This window comes from Sphaeramia orbicularis, chromosome 11, assembly GCF_902148855.1.
Source record: "Sphaeramia orbicularis chromosome 11, fSphaOr1.1, whole genome shotgun sequence".
Lineage (NCBI taxonomy): Eukaryota > Metazoa > Chordata > Actinopteri > Kurtiformes > Apogonidae > Sphaeramia > Sphaeramia orbicularis.
The window spans coordinates 430,071-453,335 of NC_043967.1; the positions used below are offsets into that span (position 1 = coordinate 430,071).

At 40.0% G+C, this 23,265-nt stretch overlaps 1 protein-coding gene across 1 annotated transcript in view; it reads right to left on the bottom strand.

Moving 5' to 3' along the window:
• LOC115428615 (Y+L amino acid transporter 2) overlaps positions 1–23,265 on the bottom strand; it is a 48,083-nt gene that overhangs the window by 17,436 nt on the left and 7,382 nt on the right. Inside the window, exons 2-6 of the mRNA XM_030147746.1 lie at positions 17,894–18,266; positions 17,081–17,256; positions 9,288–9,430; positions 3,839–3,964; positions 3,596–3,740 (exon numbers count right to left, since the gene is read on the bottom strand). Of these exons, the coding sequence (XP_030003606.1) occupies positions 3,596–3,740; positions 3,839–3,964; positions 9,288–9,430; positions 17,081–17,256; positions 17,894–18,022 (719 nt within the window). The 5' untranslated portion in view covers positions 18,023–18,266. The remainder of the gene's footprint in view (positions 1–3,595; positions 3,741–3,838; positions 3,965–9,287; positions 9,431–17,080; positions 17,257–17,893; positions 18,267–23,265) is intronic.

Genomic DNA, 23,265 nt, shown 5'->3' on the forward strand with positions numbered 1-23,265 from the left:
AATTTCAGAGTCTGCACAAAAAGTGATATAGGAAGAGACTGTATCTGTCAGTTCATCCGTGCCATCGCACGCATTGAAGAAACAGTCCCAGTTGGTCCACTCCAAAGAGGCCTGGAGACTGGCTACATTCTCCTCAGTCCAGACATTGACCATCCTCTCTTCCCTCTCCAAGCACCTGAAGGACAGCTCATACACAGGAACTAAATGCACTCTGTTGTGGTAAGATGAACCAAAGAAGGGCAGAGTCAATGACTTGAATTCCCCCAGTACAAAGCCATAACAGAGATCCAGTGTAGTGTTCCTGTGCGGGTTTGGACACTTAATGTACTGCTCGTGGGTCCTGAGCATTTCGGCCAGAGTACAATGGTTAAAATCACCCATTATGAATTTTGGTGACTCTGGGCTGATTGTGTCCAGTTTGTGCATGACGTCAGTGATCAGCTCGGAAGCCGCTGTCACATTGGCACATGGATGAATATACATGAGTGTGTAAAAAACTGCTGAAATTCTCGAGGAAGGTAGATAGGGCATAGAGAAATTGACAATAGCTCAATGTCAGCAGTGCATATTGTTTCCCGAACCACCATGGTGTTACAGTAGTTTGATTTAAGTAAAAGCACACAGCCTCTCCTCAGCTCTTCCCAGTTGCCTCTGGGTCCTAGTCCAAACGTATGGGGCTTCCAAATCTGGTTAAAGTTAGTTCAGAATCTTGATCCCATTCTGACAGCCACGTTTCAGTAAAGGCAAGCACACAAGTGTCCATGAATTCGCTTTTAAACTTAGTGTGAGTCTCCAACTCATCAGTCTTATCCCTGATGGACTGAACATTTGACAGCAGGACAGAGGGGAGGGGCAGAAGCTTATGGCGATGGTCTAGCCGAAAAGTTTTAATCTCCAGCGAAAGCCGCGTCTCCTTCCTCTTTTTCAATGTTTAGGCTTTTGTCCTGGTCTGCAGAGCTCCATAGGAATGTTTGGTGGTATGATACCAGTTGTAGATGTTAGTAAGAGAAAAGAGAAAGTCTGGGCTGTGAGTGACAGGAGAGCAGACACCAGGCTCTCCAGCATGACAGCAGAAGTCACAAAAAAGCAAAATTACACATAACAGTGTGTAGATCTCAAAGTTTTTGTCACATCCTGAACATTGACAGTTCCAGTACTCACTCACAATAGTACACACCATGAGACGTCTAAAAAACAGACATAAAGACGTTAAAAAGCACACTCGCTGCGAGCAACAGACTGTGGGGTCACACACTCACTCACACACTCACACCTTATTCTGTCATTGCAGTTGTATTCTAAAAAAGAAAAATAAAACACACACATACCTTCACAAAATTCAGGATCACAGGAATGTTCAAGAGATAATATGAAGCCTGCTGGGTGTGTCGCCTGTAGGTCTGTTAGAGGCAAAAGGCTCAAAGGACTGTGTATTGTTTGTGCTTTGCGCTGAGTTTTGTCTCATAGACAGAAAAGTGCAGCAAGTGAGAGGAGCAGAAAGAGGGAAGAGTTGTGTAACCAGCGTCACCTCATTTTTATATTATTATTTTTGCCCATGCTGATTTTGATTGCCTGGAAGTACAAACCTGCTGCCTGAAGCCAAATACCCAGAAATGTCCTGAACACAGTAAAACATGGAAAAATGAAAGAATCCAGGCAGAAGACAGGGCCTCTACTGGTAAGTAAACATACATAAGGTGCATTTCCACTGCAGGAACTTTGGGGTAAAAGCAGGTAAGGGGGCAATTTACAGGAACGTCCTCTCACTTGTCCCTCATGGCTGCCGTGGTCTCCACTGCAGTTGGACCCACCACCGACGTAATTAACTGCGTAGAACACCAGCAGTGTCCCCACATCTGCGTCAGTCCACTTATAATACCTTATTCTTTCGACTGTAAAATCTGTCAATACTCCTGAAATCTACTATTTACTAAGAAAACAAAAAAACTATTTCACAGGGAGCCACTGGTACTCAACAAACCAAAGGTGCCCATGAAGAGGGCATGAACCTGAGCCCCCTGGAATCAGTTTTAAAAGAGCCCCTACCATCAAGGAAAAGTTAGTGAGGATTACCTTCCAGCCTCAAGGCCCAACACTTGGCTCACTTGTCCAAAAGGAAACCTTTGCTGTTGCCATTGTAGGTATCGTGAGAACATGGTCAAGACTGATGCTTTTAAGGACACTGTTAATAATTGGACATATTCAATTAACAGTTCCATAAACTGCCACACAACTCATGTAGTGTACAGCCGTGAATGCCCCTGTGGGTGTTTTTACGTTAGTCTAACTAAAAGCAGGCTTAAAGATAGGGTGGCTGAACATAGGTATGCCATTCAGTCTAGGAATCTCAATGACCCTATGGTAAAACATTTTGTGGAGGCTCATCATGGAAATGACTCAACTCTGAAGAATCCAACGCCTCATAGAGAAGCCAATTGGATTTATGTTCTCAAGGCCACAGGACACCCGGGCCAGAATGAAGATTTTGATTTATCATGTCATTTATGAGTTCAAAATTCATTCATTCATTCATTCATATTCTGAACCCGCTTTATCCTCACTAGGGTCACGGGGGTCGCTTGGAGCCTATCCCAGCTACATAGAGGCGAAGGCGGGGTACACCCTGGACAAGTTGCCAGTTCATCACAGGGCTGAACATATAGAGACAAATAATCACTCTCACATTCACACCTATGGGCAATTTAGATTAACCAATTAACCTATTAGTGCATGTGTTTGGATGGTGGGAGGAAGCCGGAGTACCCGGAGAGAACCCATGCAGACACGGGGAGAACATGCAAACTCCACACAGAAAGGTCCCACCCCCCGTCGACTGGTGTTGGAATCGAACCCAGGACCTTCTTGCTGTGAGGCACGAGTGCTAACCACTGCACCACCGTGTCAGAGTTCAAAATTAATTCTTCAAATTTAGAACTCTATTATTGTATTTTTTTCCTCATTTCAATAAATTCTGTCCTTTAAATACAAGAAAATGCCAAATTACTCTCATCTAGTGCCTAAAAACCTTTTTACAGTTGCCTCACTGGCTGCCACATCAGCAGTCTGTGAGTATAAATCAGTGTCTTCCCCTCTCTTTATAATACCCTGAAGAAGGCGCATGCCAACACGCATTGGTGTGTTTTTAACTCCATTCCCTATGAACTAATCTACGGGCCTAATGATATAAAGGCTTTTTTAAAAATTTTCTAACCAAGAGAGTGCCTGAACTTTTGTCTTTCTACCAATTACTACTTGTCTTCTGCAGGGCTTTAAAAATACTGCTTGTTTCCTTTCCTGCTGTGGGTCTTTCCAATCAGCATTAAATAAACCTTTAAGCTCCGCCCAGGAGTTTTCAGGGCCATTTCGAGTATCTGCCCCGGAGCAAGGACTTAGTTGGAGCCTGTAAATATTCCTGTAATTTGATCTGTGGGGGTGGTTCTTGCAGTAGAGACACACACCAATGGTACTACCCCGGTAAAACTACCCCAAAGTTCCTGCGGTGGAAACGCATCTATACTTTGCCTTTAAATAAAGCAAGACTCATCAGGTTAAAAATAATCATTGTGACAACTGTGTGAAAAGCCAGACTTATTACCTCTCTGGGTTCTTGATCTCCTCTGTGATGAAGTTCAGCGTGTCCCAGCCAGAGTAGGAGTAGAGCGCTGAGTAAAGGGCCAAGGCCATGTCACCAGCGTTCAGTTTTGAACCTTTGAACGAGTCCTCAAAATTCTGGTCAAAACCTACAAAACAAAAATGTGGGCACAAAAACAAACTAAAGAAGTGTTGGGGTTTTTCCTCACTTTAAGTGTCCTAGAATGGACATCCTTAGTGACCCTACCTTGTGCCAGCTTAGCCAGACCAGCAATGATGATGACGATGAGAGCCAGGACTTTTGCTACAGTGGAGATGACCTGAAGAATTGCCCCCCATTTTACTTTCATACAGTTCACACAAGTCAGCAGACCTGATTTGTAAGAGAAAAACAAGAAAGAAACCCACTGAACCAAAATTATAGTTACATTTTATGAAAAAAAAAAGACTTAATACAAAATTAAACATCCAGTCTTAAAATGAAGAACTCCGATAGAAAATATTAAGATTTTCTTTCACCATTATGTGGTAAATTTATGTGTATCAGGTCATTTAAATGGTACTCATGGAAATATAAAGCGCATTTGATATACTGAAACGTTAATCAGTGAAGTGGATGTGCTCAACAATTAAATGCACTGCTGATCCTGGGGCCCAGACATCCAGGTCCTCTTTTAGTACTTCACATGTAACTATAGGTCACATCCAAACAGCTCCAACAGCTTTGAAATTCAACAGCTATGTTTACCCTGGACATGGAGGCCTTGGAGATTAAATGTTGTTACTGCAGTTTTTATCTGTATATGACCTCTTAACACTGCCTGAAACAACTACTGTACTTGTTTACCTACTGTACTTAGTGAACAGTAATCCTTATTCCGCTTGACCAAAGGCAATTAAGGGTTCGCTATGCAAGATCTGTGCATGCTTGTGTGTTTATGTCAAGTTTGTGTTGCAGTCTCTATTGTGGTTGATGTCTGTTGATGTTACCTGACAGCATTTTTAAGCTAACAGACGTGAGCGTTGAACACTCTTGAGGCTGTGAAGAAACAGAAGAGAGACGCTGGAAAACTTGAGAGCAAGTGTTAGGAAAAACCTACATGTAGAAATTAGTGCATTGTGGCTATGGACAACTGTTACCTTAGGAAAGGTGTCAGCTCATGTCTACAAAAACAGGATCACAATGCAAAACAGATTAAATTTGTTTGAAGTGCACACAAATTTCATACAGTGCGTCTGCAAATTCCTTGCAGAGTAGATTCAAAGGCAAACCCTGCAAACCTCACCTTACATTGTATGTGCGACAGGTCAGGTAGGCATGCATACCACATGTGTCCACACCAGCAGTGCGTTTCTGCTGTGGAGATGCCATCAACCATACTTTAAACCAGGGGTGTCAGCCTGTGGACCAAAACATGCCCGCCAAAAGGTCCAATCCGGCTCTTTAGTGCAAAAATTAAACTGAAGATATTAACAGTCAAGGGTGTTGAACTTGTTTTACTTCAGGGCCATATACAGCCCAATGTGATCAAGTTAAAAAATAACATAATAACAGGGGTGGGCCATATACCAAATATTAGGGGTGTAACCGTACTGCAAAATTTTGGTTTGGTACGTTTTCGGTACGGGGGTCGGTGGTCCACTACATTTTCGATACGTTTTTGGTGCAGTGAAGGAGACCAGTGACGGGTGCACTGTAACTACCAAAAACCGAAAGTGAAACTTAACATGTTTCGAACGTCCAACCCGGCTTCTGTGCCTCTGTTATACTCTCTGTTGTCAGGTTTTTTGGGTTTTTCTTCGGCCGCCACCCCGCTTCCTGAGTGTTTACGTTCTTCACATAGGCTAAATGTATTCATTCGGTACACCTCCGTATTGTATCAAAGGCCCCAAACAGAAACAGTTTGGTACAAACGAGTGCACCGTTACACTCCTACTCGCAGCACTTGCTCCCCTGCCCGTCCAGGAAAGTGTCTTGCACATGTGCATTTGTATATCAGGAAAGGAGAGAGAGCAACATTGAAAGTGCGGGAAAAGTAAAAGATACCATTACAATGCTTCCTATGCTACATTGGGGTAATCACGACTACAAAGCTAAGTGGAAGATTTTAGAACTTAACACTTCTCTGGATATCCCTATACAGGCCATGATAGCAGACAAAAGGCTCATAGATCAGCTAAAAGAACTAAATCCATGGCTACAACATACCCTGAAAATATGACAAAAAGTAATAAAAATATGTGAAATTGAAAACATGTTAAAAACCTTCAGGTGGTGTCCATATTACATGGATTTCCTACCTAATAGAAGCAATAAAAGATTCCACTCCTGGGAAAAGAAGGGACTTACAGCATACTTATCTTTTACACATAAGGGGACATTACAAAGCTTTCAGGCCCTATAAACCAAATAGGGGTTAGAATAGATGGACTTTTTCAGGTTCCTCCAAATGCGTGATTATTTTAATAAAGAATGTAAAATCACAAACTTAACACCAACTGAATCTGTTACAAAATCTTAAAACAAGCTTATAGCTCCACACTAAAGAGGGCCATCTCTCAGTTATATAATGTGTTAATGCTGGCAACCAATGATAATATTCTCCATATCAAAAATAAGTGGGAAAAGGAAGGAATTTCGGATGAGAAATGGGAAGAAATCGTGGAAGAAAAACGCAGTTCGATTTTTGAAGACACCCCATCAGGGTAAATACAGACGTGGTTCTTCTGAGTGTTGGAGACAGTGTGGATCAAAGGAGGCCAATCATTATCATGTGTTCTGGGACTGCCCCAACATGCACCAATATTGGAGGGATATTCACGGGACTTTAATGTCGGTCTTCAAGGTTCATGTTCCCTATAACTTTGTAAATCTATATCTTGGGGATGTCTCAGTACTAGAATGGAAGGAGGATACAAAATTATTACAGGCACTTTCAGCAGCCAGCAAGAAATCTATTACAAGAAGGTGGTTAAAGCCAACTCCACCAACATTAGAAGATTGGTATGAGACCATCTTGCAAATTTTCAAAATGGAAAAATTGACTTACTCTATCCGTATCCAGATGGACAAATTTTACCCTATTTGGGACAAATGAATGAAGTTTGTATCCTCTAGCCGCCCTGAATTCGTATCACTCCTCTAAAAATTTCTTCTTTATAATCTCCCTGTCTTTATTCTTTGTTTATGTTTTACTTTTGCATAAACGTGTAATGTTTAAAGAGCACAGCTTAAGAGCTAACATTGATTACAACAACAATCATCTAGATTCTAGACCTTCACTTGTACAAGAGACAAGTATCGTACAACACCAGCTAAGATCCAACATCAAGGCTTGTTGTTATGCCAGTTGCTATTCAGATGAAACAAATTAGACATGGGTCATATAATGAACTACATACATCTCACAAAAACTAGATTCAACTGACAAAATTCTGTAGCTAGTAATAAAAACACACTCCTGAGTAGGGCTGAGTAAAAAAAAAAAAAATCAGTTTAATCAGTTTTGGATTGACGGCTTTTTCATTTTGCGTCATCGATTAATACTGGATGAGATCAATTTTTCAGAGCAGGACCCTGAGTAAATGACCCCGAAACCGCTGACGCGGAAGCGCAGCCGGCTCCATCTCGCGGGGCTCGTCTTGGTCATGCTTGCGACAGTTCTGGCACAAGAGGAACATGGAGGAAGGGTGGGGAAAACCCCTCTGTGGGAGGTCCTCCCGGCCTCAAACTGGAACCCACAGTGCGGAGGAACTGGCCGGCGGAGGCGGGTCACTGAAAGCCAGTCGTTCTAGAAATATTAACTTGGATCACCTGTGGCTGAGGGCGGAGTTAGAGGAATAGTAAAGCGGAAATCATGAAGCTCCGCCCACCCTCCTCCTCCAGTGAGTTTCTTGTACCAAGGGCCCAACATGAGTGTATCTCAGGAGGGGCAAACTGGTGTCAGTGCCCCAGGGTGATAGTAATGTGCCTGAAGGCTAGAAGCAGCAGGTACAAAACAGAATAAAGATGACGAAGAAGTCTGATCTGAGCCACTGGAGAAACATGGACATGTTCGTGTTCATTATTTCAGAGCAGATCCATCTGTTTACTGCTGAAATGTCATTTATTTCCTTTCTAATATCAGTACTGATTCTGTGTTGCATGGCTGCAGTAGTCAAATGATCAAGTCACTACTCAAAATTGTACTTTGGTATCACTAAATGAATCTGAATCAATCAATTAATACTGAATCGAAATTAATCGATTCAGAATCTTACGAATCGAAATCAAATCGATTAAGGAAATTGGCCATGATACATAGCCCTACTCCTGAGGTAGACAAAGGGCAATCTAGTAAACTGAACAAACATACACCTACGTGACACAAACAACCGTGATTACTAGCGAGTATGCCAACATCTGTGCTAGCCAACAAGCATCCAGGCATCGTACATAAAATGAGTTCATGAACGAGTAAACACCTTTAGAGCCAATAGCATCATCAAGAGTGCACAAATCCACTGAAATACATAGAGTATAAAGAATTCATCTCAGTGATACTTAAAAGTGACGCAGCAACAGCGCCAAGTCTGCATCCGTTTTGATGCTTCTTTTTCTTTAAGGTTTCACCATTCATCAAAAGCTGGACCAAGGCAGACTGTTGTCTTGTTTCTCATTTTTGTCACTCACTCTTTTCTTATTCGTCCATCCTCTGACAACGCCCACCTATTCCTTTTCTCTGCTGGCTCTGCTATGGTAAACACCTGTGAAATGAAGGCATGGCTGGCTTGTGTTTACAGCTAGCTGGCCGTACCTGGCTGGGGATGTGTTTGTGTCATACTGCATTAAACCATGACATTTCTCACACAAGACGAGATCTAGGCCACTGGGATGAGATCTAAGCCACCGGGACAGTGTAGAGAAGCTACAAGTAGCATATGTGGCCATAGAGGTGCTAGTGGGAAGGCAGAGGGCTTCCATTCTCCCCCTAACAAGCCATTTAACCATTGCAATTACTTTGAAACTGTTTAATTAAGGTAAAAAGGCTGCATAATTCTCCTTTAATATAGACACTGAAATTTAAATAAATAGTAAACAAATATATAATATCAATAGGCACATGGTGTGTCTATCGTGTGTCCCAGGATTTACATACTGTCCACAAGGCTTATGGCAGTGTTAAGAATTTATAAGCAGGTATAGTTGTGTGACAATATGATTTCCACATTCCACACATTCTTAGTGCAATGTTAACAACAATGTTTACTTATGGTTAATCTCCAAGGCCTCAGAGCTCACCACATAAAACAGTCTTATTTAAATGCAACAGGGATTGATCAGAATGTAAAAATTATGGTAACACAGAGCATACATGTGAATTTAAAATGCATCAATCAAGCTATCACCATAAAACAACAGAGCCCAAGTACAGGAAGCAAACTATATCGCAATCTATCTCACATTAAGAACATCAGAAAAAAAACAAGTAGGTGGTGACAGATGTGATTAGCCCTGTTCCTTTCATGATAACGGAGTTCAATTTATGGATGAGCCTCTCAGAGAAACCACTGTTCAGACAAAGTCGTCACATGGAACTTGAAACATGAGACATATTCTACAGTCTGGCCCAGCATAGGCAGTGTACTTTCACCACTAATGTCAACACACATACAAAAGGTCAAATACTGTGTGTTTTGGTGAGGGAGGACCTTACATATGATGACGGCAGCGATGAGGCGAACAGCGTCATAGGGGGCAACACAGGTGGGGTAGAAGGGTTGGACCAGGTAGTTGGAGAATGTCAAAGCGATCACTGCTTGACAGGCTGGCTCTACGATCAACAACGATGTCCACAGTCTACAACAGGAAGAAAATGTCATGATTTAAAGCATAAAAAGTGTACATTTGTTTTGCTCATGTTAGTAGACAGCATTACACATACTATACTTTATCTTATCAACAGGAACACAGCAAATGTAATCTTTGTTTGCAGACTGCTTCTATCATTCAGAAGCAAGTGATACTTTTATCATATTAAGAGATGTTTGAACATTATTTCCTTTACTCTGCATTGTCGCTTTCCATGATGGTTGACAACCTTTTAAGTACAGGAACAGACGTGAACTTCTGGAAGAAACAGAAGTGGAGGCAACCTTTTTACCTACTGTATGTTTTTGTTATGTTTTTGCCAGCGTTGGTCTGTCTGTCTGTGTGTGTGCAAGATAACTCAAAAAGTTATGGACAGATTTGGACGAAAATTTCAGGAAATGTTGCTACTGGCACAGAGAACAAATGATTAAATTTTAGTGGTGATCGGGGGGGGCTGATCTGCCTTGGTGGAGGTCTGCACTCTGAGTGCTTTTCTAGTTTTTGTAATTATCTATCAGTTATTTACATATTCACTTCAAATAGCCACTAAACTGTTTTCTAAGGATAGTTTAGTATAGACTATATAAGAAATAATCGACAAAAACAAAAACATCTATGGTTTTAGACTAATGATGACACAAAAAAGCATTCCCAGTCTAAACCGCCTCAAATATACAGAGAACTCTGTGGTTGGCTCGTCCTTATATTCCATTACAGATAAAAATGAAAGAATGAAACAGTAAAAAGGTGACAGAAATGCTAACATTAGGCCCTTTTCCACCGCAGGAACTTTTGGCGGAACTTTGAGCATTACCCTGACCTTTGAAAAACCCTGGGGCATTTGCACCGAAAATTATCCGGGTAAATAACTTTCCCTCGGCCCCAAATTTTCCCTGAAGAAGTTCCTGGTAGGGAGGTAGTACTTTTCAGATTACCAGGAATTCTTAGGGGTGGGGCTGTGTGCTGCAGAACACTGAGTGGTGGACTACACTGGTAGCGTTTCTGCATTCTGTTCACCTGGCATAATCTAATTCATTCTTTATTTCCACAAGCTTTGTATTTTGATAATTCAGAAAATGGACCAAAAGAGAAGCTATGACAAGTGGACGGATGACGAGGTCCAGGTTCTTTAGAGCGTTTTTGTGGAGGAGGAAATTCAGACGGACTCTGAATCGCCGACACGAAACGAGGGAGGTTCAAGTAAAAGCTTTTGGAGCCAAATGTAAGACACAAGACTAAAGAAACACGAGAAAAGAAGAAGAAACTTATGCAGGATTAAAAGAAACTAAAGGACCACAATGGTCGCAGTGGATTCGACTGTCTAACAAACCAATAGTATGTATATCACAGAAATATTCACTGTTTAGTTGGTTCCCTGCTGTAACAGTAGTCAGAGGCACATCAGCTGTTTAGTCAAAAGTCGGGTTAACCTAATGCTAATGCTAATGCTAACTGGTCAATAGTCTGACACTAAACCTAAATCAGAGAACTGGACGTATTCATGTTGTCGCCGTGAGCTGAACACTGATTTATTATTTATGTTTGTGATTTCCACCTGAAATGGACCCGACAGACTCGCCTCTTTTTCCGAACCTGCGGCTCATTTGTGCGCTGGTCCATCTTCTCCTGCTGTTTACAACGGCCCAGGTCAGACATCTGACAGGTCACATCATAGTAGAAGGAATCTGTCATCATGTGTTCTGTTATTCAGTTATGCATTTGTATGAATGTTCATGTAGGAAAGCGATAAAGGGACCAGGACCGAGGAGTTCCAGACCGGCTGTCCTGGACCAGCTGGTCCAGACCCTGGTCCAGAAGCCTGAACCTTTCAAACATGTTTATTTCCCTTTCAATCTCAAGGCACCTTGTTTTTGTTTTTGCACCTTTTGTTTTGTTTCAATTTTTAATAAAAAAAATTCTAACCTAATACTGTCTGTTCATTTACAAGGCATCAAAATATAAGTAGTCTAAGTACTTTTATCAGTAATATGCAGTCGAATTAAATGCAGGCATTTGAGTAAATCTGTCTGACTTTAGGGTTGAACCTGGACTATATCTGTAAAACAATAGAAATGAAACAGAACCATCCATCACACTGTAAGTTAGATGTGATTGAGTTTAAAGAATGAGAAGTTGAAAATACATGGTGTACCGTTTTTAAATAGAAAATAAGGATATGTAATAATGGTTAACTTCATTTCAAATGTATTCCAGATGGATTAAGTGATTCAACAACCTGTAAAATGTTAAACCCAAACCGCCCACTTAAAATACTGTGTCATTTTATTGAACTAGAGTTAGTTTGTCAATGTACATGAACTGGACTACAGTTTCTTTTACTGCTCCCCCATACATGAACAACTTGATTTGAATAAATTACCCTGAACTTTGGGGTGAGATGGAAATGCAAATACCAGGAATTCTTTTACTCAAGTAAGTTCCTGGTAAATTAGTTCCTGGGATTTTGGTGGAAAAGGGCCTATTGTACTGTAGAGGGGTCAGGGTTATCCCTTTGAACAGAATTTTTAACCCTTGCGCCCTCCTCAAATTTATTACCCTTTGATTACCTTCATGGCAAAAATGTACACGCATAAAAAAATGCTATAACATCATACATCAAATTTTTGGGGGCTTTTTTTTTTTTTTTTTAAATCTCTTAAAACAACTTAAGCCCTGCTCAAAACTACCAATCATTCAACAATTTTCAGGATTTTAACCCTTTAAATGCCATTTATAGCAGTTTTTTATGCATGGACATTTTTGCCTCCGAGGTAACTAGAGGGTGCAAAATGCATCAACAGAGTATAAAACACATGTAAGAGTAAGTAGTCAGGGAGCCAAAGTCTCAGAAATGGGTTGAACCTGACATGGTCTGCTATACTTTTTATTTGTGTTTTTTTTTGTTAATTTTGATCCTAAGGACCAATAATTGGAGGGTCTGCTCTGCTGGAAATATTGCAAAAAAAAATTGTGGCCTTATTAGTGTATGTACCCCTCATTTGTTGATATAAAATTTTGAAAAATGAAAGTTTTTCTTCAATCCTCAGTGGACTGGGTAAGCTGTCAATAAATGCATTCCAGATGCAAAAAACACATATGGTGACAACCTTCAAGGAAAAATTATTCTTAAAACACACTTCTGCATGATTTTGGCTCAATTTAATGCAAAAAAATTAGGTGTTTTTCTCACTTTTTTCCAATATTTTCAACTTGACTTCATTGGCAATCAACTATTCCCCCAAGTTCTGACATCAGCCAATATGCCACATCACAATCACATTAACCATTACTGTAAAGGGATTCCATTGTTTTATGGTCAGTTATAACACCTGTGTCTATTTTTTGCCCTTCTTCCTCAATGAAATCTTAAGTAAAACTGAAAAAAAAAAAAAAAAATCCCCACTGTTATAGAAGCAAGATGTTGAAATTGATCGGTGAATGTCAGGGATCATAGATAACCAGGTAATATATACAAGTGTTGAATAGCACCTCCTAAACATTTACTGAAGCCACACAACAATAGTCTACAAGGAGTTAATGCTGACACTGTATTCTTATTTCACTGAATTTGTTCTTCCCTTTTCGTTTGCCTTCTGGCACTGGTCACTTTCTGTTTAATAGTACAATGTGTTTTTCAACCTTGAGGTTGTGACCCCATGTAGGGTTGCCTGAAATTTCTAGTAACTGATAAAAAAAAAAAAAAAAATTACTAATAAAAAATATTATTTAATGATTTGATATATATTTCATAATAATTAAATCACCACACATTTTTCCTAGTAAAAATTAAGTTCAAATAAAATGCAGGATTTAATATCTGAGAGGGCATATATTGACTGACCCAATCATGTGAGCATGTGCGTTACCATCGCTTCAACACAGTCGCAGTCACAAGTGGCAGCTAACATATCTCCAAGAGAAATTGGGAAGCAGTCACCAAAAAGGTGCATTAAATATAGTATATAGCCAAAATGTTGTCTAAAATTAACATTTATTTGCAACATAGTATAGCAAACTATTACATGATCAAAAACAAATCAATTTTGGCAAAAAAATGTCTCTGTTTTGACTGTCTGGGGTCGCCAGAATTTGTGCTGTTAAAATAAGGTCATGAGCCAAAAAAGGTTGGGAACCACTGCATTATGGTGCGATTTTTTGTTATTATCATAAGGGCACAAATACAGTCTACCATGAAGCACAACAAACAGGATCCCAGAGTCACTTATTCCTATTGTGATGAGCCTTGTAAATGACGCAGTGTAATTCACTCAGAATTATGTCTGTATTTGCTGTTGTTGAATGACTGATGCTGGTTACTGTCAATACTGGATTATTTTTTTAATTTACTGACTAATACTGGGACTATTTACTGGGACGATTTATGAGTAAAGATACCTTGACGCTTAGAAGAATGGAAATAGTTGACATAAATCCACTGAAACTCCACTAAACACTGACTCAACATCCTTTGGTCACTGCTATACACACCTGGTCATCTGTGACCAGGCCATGTCTTTAGAATACCACTCCAAACACCTGGTGAAAAACTGTTTCTTCCAACTCCGCAACATCTCCAAACTCAGGTCTATGGTGTCCATCAATGAGCTTGAGATGATCGTTCACGCTTTTGTGTCTTCTGGCTTAGACTACTGGAACAGCCTGTTCACATGCTTAAACAGAAGGAGCTGGCCCGTCTACAGTTTGTCCAGAACTCTGCTGAAGGCTTCTGACCCGCACAAACAGAAGAGCCCACATCACATCACTCCCATTCTTAAATCTCTCCACTGGCTCCTGTTTTATATCGTTTTCATTTCCAAATTCTGGTGCTAACTTTCCTGGCTCTACATGGCCAGGCCTCTGCATACATTACTGCCCTGATTCAGCCTACAGCTGGGCTCGTAGCCTGAGGTCTGCAGAACAGAACCTGCTGATGGTTCCACACACCTGTTTGAGCACACGGGCCGACAGGTCTGTTACAGCTGGAGCACCACGTCTGTGGAATGAGCTGCCTCTACACCTACGCTCCAAGGACTGTAGAGAGTTTGAAAAAACACCTCAAAACTGTCATACCCGCAGCCAGACGATAGTCTGGTCTTGTCTGTCTTTTATGTTTTGTTTGTCACTTCCTGTTTTATTTTGTTAAGTATTCCCTCATGTGTCTTGTCTGTCGTCTTTACTTCCTGTTCCCCGCTCATCCTGACCTCTGTCCTGATTACCTGTCTCCGCCCTGATTTGCTTCACCTGTGTCTAGTTGTCTTCCCTCCCTTTTGTGTATTTAAACCCTGTCTCTTCCCCCTGTCAGACGCCAGTTTGTAACTCTTGTAGTTCTTACCAGCGTCTTGACCTCGTTTGTTCGTTTGTCTGCCTGTTGTGACCCTTTTTGGATTCCTCGGTTTTTTGCCTACTGCCTGCTCCCTGTCGGTTTTTGTCTGCCTCATTGGATTTCCTGGTTTCGATCTTCTCGCCCTGACTTTCTGGTACGTGAGTATTTGTCTAGCCCTTATGTCCTGTTGCCTGAGTGATAGCCTGCCTGTGCATGACCTGTTTCCGTCCCTGACCTCCCTTTGCTTTTCCCCAGTCGGGGAAAATACCCCAAACGCCGCTCGGGGAGACGGGCTGCCGCCCTCGAACCGGAGGACGAATCAGAGGAGGATATCTCCCACCTTTATCCTCAAGATTCTGTCATTATTATTATTATTCTTTCTCCTGTGTGTGAATAATAAATCCTTTGAACCTTATTTTTGTGTCCGAGTTACTGCATTTGGATTCAGTGTTTGTACTAGCCGCATTACAAAAACACTCCCGTTCAAAAAGGCTTTTTAATTTCCCACCTGACTCAGGGCTGCTACAAACTGATTACACTTTATGTATTCATCATATTTTAAACTGTTTTTAATGGTATTTTATTGTGTTTCACGGGTATTCTAATTGTATTTTATTTATACTGTTTTATTTGTTTTTCGCAATGTAAAGCTGCTACTTTACAGTGTTGCATGTACCCCATGTGTCTCCCCCTACCTCCCCCCTTTCCCCCAGTCTCTCTATATCTCTATCACTCTCTCTTTTCTCCTCCTTTACTCTCTCTCTTTAACCCCAACTGGTCCAGGCAGACGTCCATCCTTCAGGAGTCTGGCTCTGCTCCAGGTTTCTGCTGTTAAAGGAAGCTTTTCCTTCCACTGTCACCAATCACAAGTGTTTGCTCCTGGAGGATTCTGTTGGGTTTCTGTACATTTGATTTGAATTTGATTTGATAAAGCACTTTGTGACTGTCTGTGAAAAGTGCTCTATAAATAAAATTTACTTACTTACTTTTCTAAAGCACTTTAAGGAGGCTAATATTGTAGAACTGCGCTGAATAGAGAGAGAAAAGACAGAAACCGGCAGTGACGGCAGATGCACACACATATAACTACAAATCTTTTTAATGAAGCTGTCTCTTTTTACTGAACTACTACTTGGGTTTCAGTGGCAGTCTATGGAAATCTTCATCAATGCAAAACCAGTATTATATGTGTGTATTCAAACACCTCCAAAGGTTTATTGAAAAAACAGTTAATTTAAAGTCAAAGTCCAGCTCCATTAAAGTTATATTTGGGTTTATATTTATTATGCACCAACAACAGAACTCTGTGTGCTGGTATGTTTTTTTTTTAATATAATTATTCTTTTATTATCTTATTTAGATATCTGATTTTACATCTTCTTCAAGCACTGTCAGAAATTTGCTTCTTTATTTTAGTTTGAAGCATGAAATCTTAGCGCTTCTTGGACTGCATATTGCGTTTACAGATTTAAACCTTTTCACAGTCTGGTTTTGTCTTGTTTGTACGTTAGTGGATCAAACAGCTCGTTGTTATTTGCTCAGTGTGTATTTCTCACATTTGTGTGGAGTGAGGATCTCTTTCCTTGGACATGGATCAACTACACTGACAATCTGATCTCAGTGAAATTCATTTTTCAGTGCCGTTGAGCTGAAACTTTAAAATTAAAGTTAAAGTTAAACCAAACTTTAAAATTAAAGTTAAATTAAACCAAATTAAAAAAAAAAAAAAAAAAACACTTAATAAAATGTACAAAAATGCACAAGGATGACCTAAGAGTTCAAATACAACCTTTAAAATGTGGGGCAAAAAAGCCTATAACCTATTTTGATATCAAATGAGAGATTCTGCATTACTTAAATTTTAATTCTATTACATTTGCATAACCTTGACTGGTTTTAGTTAATTTCATGGCTTTTCTTAGCCTGGAAAATGACATTTCAAAAACACTATGGAAATAAAGTATATTATTTTCATCATCTGTATTGAGCCCAGTCCACCAGTTTAATATTTAATCAGAGTGCTTGTGTTTGAATAGGATGAAATTCTTTCCAGATATGGCAGACCTGAAGGAGAGATTAACTAGTTGCTTGACTGTCCCTTTACTGCAGTGCTATTTGCCATTCAACAAGGACATTGTGTTGTTGCAAAATCTGAGCCATAAGAATGTAATAGAAACCACAACATGGACATCATCAGGGTTTGGGTTTGTTTTTTTGCTTAATGCAAAACAAAGAAGTTGTGTTAAAGGCCTGAGCATTGTATGTATTGGAGTGTTGTGTATTTATAGACAGAGTAAAAAACAACTACTTTGTACCGTATAAAAGCCAAGAATCCTCCAAATGCTTCTAGGATGTAAGCATAGGACGCTCCAGATTTACGGATGGTGGTACCAAGCTCTGCGTAACATAATGCCCCAAAAACAGAAAATACTCCTCCGATGGCCCACACTATCAGTGACAGGCCAAATGAGCCTGTGTACTTCAGGACCCCCTGAATAAGACACAAAAGACAGAGAAGGAGCACACATTACATTTAGAAAAAGTCATATCACACATTAAGTTGCATCATGGGGCTTTTTCAGATCGACTGCATTTTTTTCCCCATACAAATCACTATCAATATTATTTGAACTGCACAGTTTGGTGAAAAAGTCATATCTGCAATTAGATTACTCTAAATCATCTTAAATCTGGATGTTGCAGTTGAATAATAGTATAAGCTGACCTTGTGATAACGTTGCCGGCTTTTTGTTGATTATGAAAATGAATGATTTTTTTATTTATTTATTTTTATTTAACCACGTAAGTTAATGGAGAACTAATTCTCATTTCCAATAATAACCTGGCCAAGAGGAAGCACACAAATGATGAACAATTACTGTTAATCTGCAGGTCTGGCTTTTGAACTTTAACACTCATCTGATTTACACAGATACTTTAGAGATACACTAGAATGTTAAACTCAAATAAAACAAGTTAGAGTGTCACAGTCTGGGTAATGAATGAAAACACTTCATGGACTAGTGTTGAATGGATCATGAAACTGTCAATATTGTACTAATACAAGTTCAAAATGATGCAAAAATGCAGTTTCTACTGAGGTGGCACAACAAAGCATAGTCTCAAACCTTAGGTGAAACAAAGATGCCGGATCCGATCATGTTTCCCACAATGAGACAAACCCCATGAAGGAGTGAGATCTCCTGTTTCAGCCGCACACCGCTGCCTTGAGACGCTGTGTCTGCTTCAGCAACCATTGTTGAGGAGTTACAGTCTGAAGCCTCGATGAAGAGTCGCGATGGGGAAGTGATAAAAATAATAAGACAAGTCTGCTGGCAGCCTCAGAAACTTTGAACAAATTACAGAAATACTGGGAAAAAATTAACATGGGGTGTGGACAGATCCAAAAGAAAGAGAGGGGAGTGTCTCTGACAAGTTAGGATTGTGCCAATCTCAAACAGACTTTGTTTGGTATAAGATAGACTTCTTCATTGGGACAACCTGTAAGACAAAGAAGAAAACAGAGTCAGAAAAGTCCAAGTGAGAAATGATTCAGTGAATTAACTCCTATGTTAACTAAAACATTTAAAGACAAAAGAATACATGTCAGCAGGGAAACTGCAAAACTATGAATGAAACCAGTTTTGTGGCTGAGTAACTTGCCTTCGCATCTCAAACACCCATTACAAACTGGCCTGCCCTGACCTGACAGACAAAGTCTTAGTGGCTTGAAAACAACGCAAAACATAATCCCGACTTTAATATTAACATTTAAAGAGCATCACTATTTTCTTTGAATGTATACTACTATTAAATCCAGGGAAGTGCAGTGAACAATATGTCTCTGACTCTGATCTGTCAGGGATCTTTCATTCTGAAAGGAAATATTTGTATTTGACTACTATGAAAAAAGATACAGGTTACAGATTTAATACAGATATTCTAAAATAATGTTTCATATTTGTTGTTGTCATAAAAAATGATGAACCACAAAATAACATTGGTTAAGCAACAGTGAATGCATTTGAAGAACGATTAACTGTGATAGCAACATGTGGTACAGAATGGAGATCGACAAATTATTGGCTGGGCCGATTATCGGTGTCAATATTTGGAAATTTGACGGATATCGGTATCGGCCTTTTTTAATCCAACGGGCCGATATCAAGAAATCAATTTATTTGGGTTTATTTTGGGTTATTTCGGCTCAGATGCAGCCACGCTTCTCTCTCTCCTGCCTTCTGTCTCCAGCACTATCCACCCCGCGCCCTCTGATTGGTTAAGCGGCAGAGGCGGACCCTCTGAAGCAGAAGCTGTCCTCACACACACCACAGAGAGGGAAAGTTTCCTTGTACGAGAAGCTCCGGAGAAAAAACACGTGTCGAAGGTAAACGCAGAAAACTCTTCCGAAATTGTACTAAACATCCTTGTGCTCTACATCTCACAACTACTAACGTTCCAGTGAGCAGCAGAATAACGTCAGAGCAGAGTAAACATTAGCAACAGCTCTGCTAACTCATATTACCTCCTGACATGTCTGTGAATTAGACTGCTGATAATATGGAGATGGAAACAGTCCGTGATAGAAAAGCATGTGAGTGGGATTAAGAGAGAGCACAAAAAAAACTCTGTTCACTTGTTTTAGGGAAGCACGCTGAGGTGGAGGCTCATTAGCTTTTACCATAACATTAGTTCATCAGTCTGGCTCAAAATGCTCTGCAGACTATGGATTAGTAATAGGGAAAATGTATGTAATGTCGAGAATAGTGTGTGTTTGCGTTGAAGTCACATGAAAAACTCTACGCCTCACGACTGCTAACGTTGTTGTGAGCTTTCTAGTCCTATGATCTGAAAATTAAAGTGAAGATGAGAGAGTAAAATTCAGAAGTGATTTATATGAACAAAATGGTGGAACATTTTAAATACTGTGTGGGCTCATTAAAACCCTAAAGGCTGTTTGTGTTCTGTCAGGAGTTTCATTACACTCATAGCAACTATTACACTTTTTTATGTAGCTGTTGTCATATTAATCATTAACCCTTTCATGAGAGCCTTAATCAAGATTTTTTTTCCAGAGTGTTTTTATTCCTCGAGGCATTAAAAAAACAATGCAATTGAAATTAATTTTATGACCCTATTTTTCATGGAGTTGCAAAAATGTCCACTCAGCTGGACACCATGGATTTAATTTCTGAAGCCAAGAAACATATTTACTGATAAACTGTGTGAAAACTATGAAATGAAAACATTTTTAATGCAGCTAATCTAATGTTTTCTCACATTTGAACACACACTAATACTAGTCATTACTCTCTATATGGAGATAATATGCAAAAAAAATTGTTAAAAAAAAAAAAACCCTGTTAATTATAGTTTAATAACAATAACAAGCAATTGATGTACACTCAAACATGTTAGTGCAAGTTTATCAAGAACAGCAAAGTTACAGTAACAGTATGAATTGCAGTGTATGAGACGGTGCATGCACTGCAAAAATCTGAATCTTACCAAGTGCATTTTTCTCATTTCTAGTCAAAATATCTCATCACACTTAAAATAAGACATAATCACCAAAAGAGTAACTTTTTTTTTTTTTTATTAATTCCAGCAAAAAAAAAAAAAAAAATCTTCCAATGGAACAAGTAAAAATTATCTTGGTAAGATTTCTTGAAATCAGATTTTCCAGATCTATTGTCTATAAATCAGTTCTTCTATCTCAGTGAAAAGTTCCTCTTTAGGTGATTCTGTCTTATTTTAAGTGTGATGAGATATTTGGACTAGAAATGAGAAAAATACACATGGTAAAATTTAGATTTTTGCAGTGTGAGTGTCCACTGTGTTCGCTGATATGGAACTAAAACAACAAAATCCATGAATATACAAGAGAACAGCTGTCCACTGTAGTGACCACTTTGCATGAAAGGGTTAATAATGTAGCAACATAGTTTTGAATGACCGGGCCCCTGCATGGTAAAATATAAAATTTAATAATGAAATCAACTTAAGGCTTCCCAAATGCTGTAATAAATTTAGCATGACGAGTTGAGCATATGTCAGCATGTGGCCCCACCTTTAACACTTTCTCTTCTTTTTTTCAAACCCTTGTTACAGATGGATGGACATAAGTCTACAAGTGCAGTCTGGCAGTATTTCAATCAACCAACAACACCAGGGAAGGCTGTGTGCAAAACATGCAATGATGAAGTCAGCATGGGAGCAATATTAGCAAAAAGTAAAAACACTTCCTGCCTGTGGTCCCATCTCAGAAATCATCACCCTGACTTATACAAAACTGGTCAGAAGAAACGCGAAATTGAATCAGCATCTCATACAGATGTGGCAACTTCATCGCAGCCAACAGTACTGGGCATGTTTGATAAACAAAGAATGTGGACAAATTCAGAAAACAGGTCTAAACTAATGGACAAACTAATCATAGAGATGATAGTTACTGATAACCAACCATTCTCAGTGGTGTCTGATGTTGGCTTTAAGCACCTTATGGCTGCAGCAGAGCCACGATATGCACTGAAAAGTGAGAGGTATTATCAAACTAAAAAGCTGCAAGAAGTTCACCACAAGGTTGTGGACAAGATCAAAGCCATGATTCAACCAGAAAATGCTGGCTACTCTCTCTCCTTCACCACAGACTGCTGGTCTGGTGTGACAGAGTCTCTCATGAGCCTGACATGCCATTTTATTGACAATGAATGGACAAGAAAGCAGGTTGTTTTAAATACAAGAGCGATGCAAGGGTCCCACACTGGGGAATACCTGAAAGACACATTCCTCAGTATGCCTGAGGAATGGAAGATAATCAAAGATCGTGTGACACTAGTGCTTCGAGACAGTGGCGCAAATATTGTTAAGGGAATGAGGCTTGCTGAACTCCCAGACCTCAGCTGCACAGCTCACACCTTGCAACTTGTTGTGCACGATGGTCTGTCAAGTCAAAGAGCCGTCACAGATGTCACTGCAATGCTTAAGAAGTGTGCTACACATTTCCACCACTCCATTTTGGCCAAACAGCATTTGCAAAACATTCAGAGGGAACTTGGCCTACCAGAACACAACATAACCCAGGCTGTTCCAATGAGGTGGAACTCAACGCTCCAAATGCTGCAAAGAATGCTGGAGCAGAGGCGTGCGCTTTACCTCTACAGTGGTGAACATGGAGGATTTTCAAGTCCCACTGCTCAACAGTGGGACCTTGTGTCCAATTTAATTCAAACTCTTCTACCAATAGAGGAAGTGACACTACAGGTGAGCCACAGTAACTCATCAACATCCTGCATCATTCCATGCCTGACTGTGTTGAAGATGCTACTTCAAGATAATGAGGGGCCCTCCACAAAAGGCATTGTAACGCTCAGGCAAGCTATGAGGGAGAGCCTGGAGAAGCGTTTCTCAAAATTAGAAGACACAAAGCCTGTGGTGCTGGCCTGTCTCTTAGATCCTCGTTATAAGAGTCATGCATTCTCCTTTGCCACAACAATGAGCAAGGCAAAAGTGTGGTTGAAAGAGGAAGAGGACGCTGCCACACAACAGACCTCTCGAGTAGAGCATGCTGTAACAGAATGAGCCAGTATGGAGGAGCAGGCAGCTGCTGAGGAGGCTAGTGTGAAGGAGCAGGCCGCTGCATGTGGGACACATGAAGATGACGGAAACGCCCACAAAAGGCAACGGAGAGAACACACATTCTTTCGTAGTCGTGTTGATGAGATGTTCATTTCTCTGCTGGCACCCCACACTGATGACCAGCTGCCCAGCAGCTGCGTTGAGGATAAGCTACAGCTGTACCTGAAGGAGCCAGTGATCGACAGGCGGAATGGGGATCCACTTCAGTGGTGGAGACAGAATGAAGCGCACTTCAAGCAACTTTCCAAACAAGCAAGAAAATTTCTTGGTGCACCACCCTCATCAGTCCCAAGTGAGCGAATCTTCAGTGAAGTCTCTGCAATTTTTGAATGCAAGAGAAGCCGTCTCACTGGAGACCACGCTGAACAACTTTGCTTTTTGCACCACAATCTCGTGCTGCTCAACTGGGACTACTAATTGATTTGACACACACACTTCTATGCAAATTTTATTTAACTTTGTTTTATATACTATTACTTTATAAAACCTCTGGAAGCAAGTTTTATTTAACTTTACTAGAGATACTGCTGAGCCTGAGAACTCCCTGCACTTTTTGTTTTTGTTTGAAGTTAAAACAAAGATAAATAATTTCCGTTATATTGAAATTTTACTTTATTTACTGTAGAAAAATTCAGGGAGCTATTTAATTTTTTTTTTTTTAAACTTTACAAGAGTTGCTGCTGAACCTGTTAACTCCCTGTATTTTTGTTGTGTGGAGCTGTTATTTTCTGTTTGATTAAATGAACATGCTTTAGGCATTTAAATGAAGTTCAGTGTTTGCATTATTCAAAATTTTTTACGCCAATTTTCACACTTTTACTGCAAATGAATATCGGCTCCAAATATCGGTTATCGGCCTCCT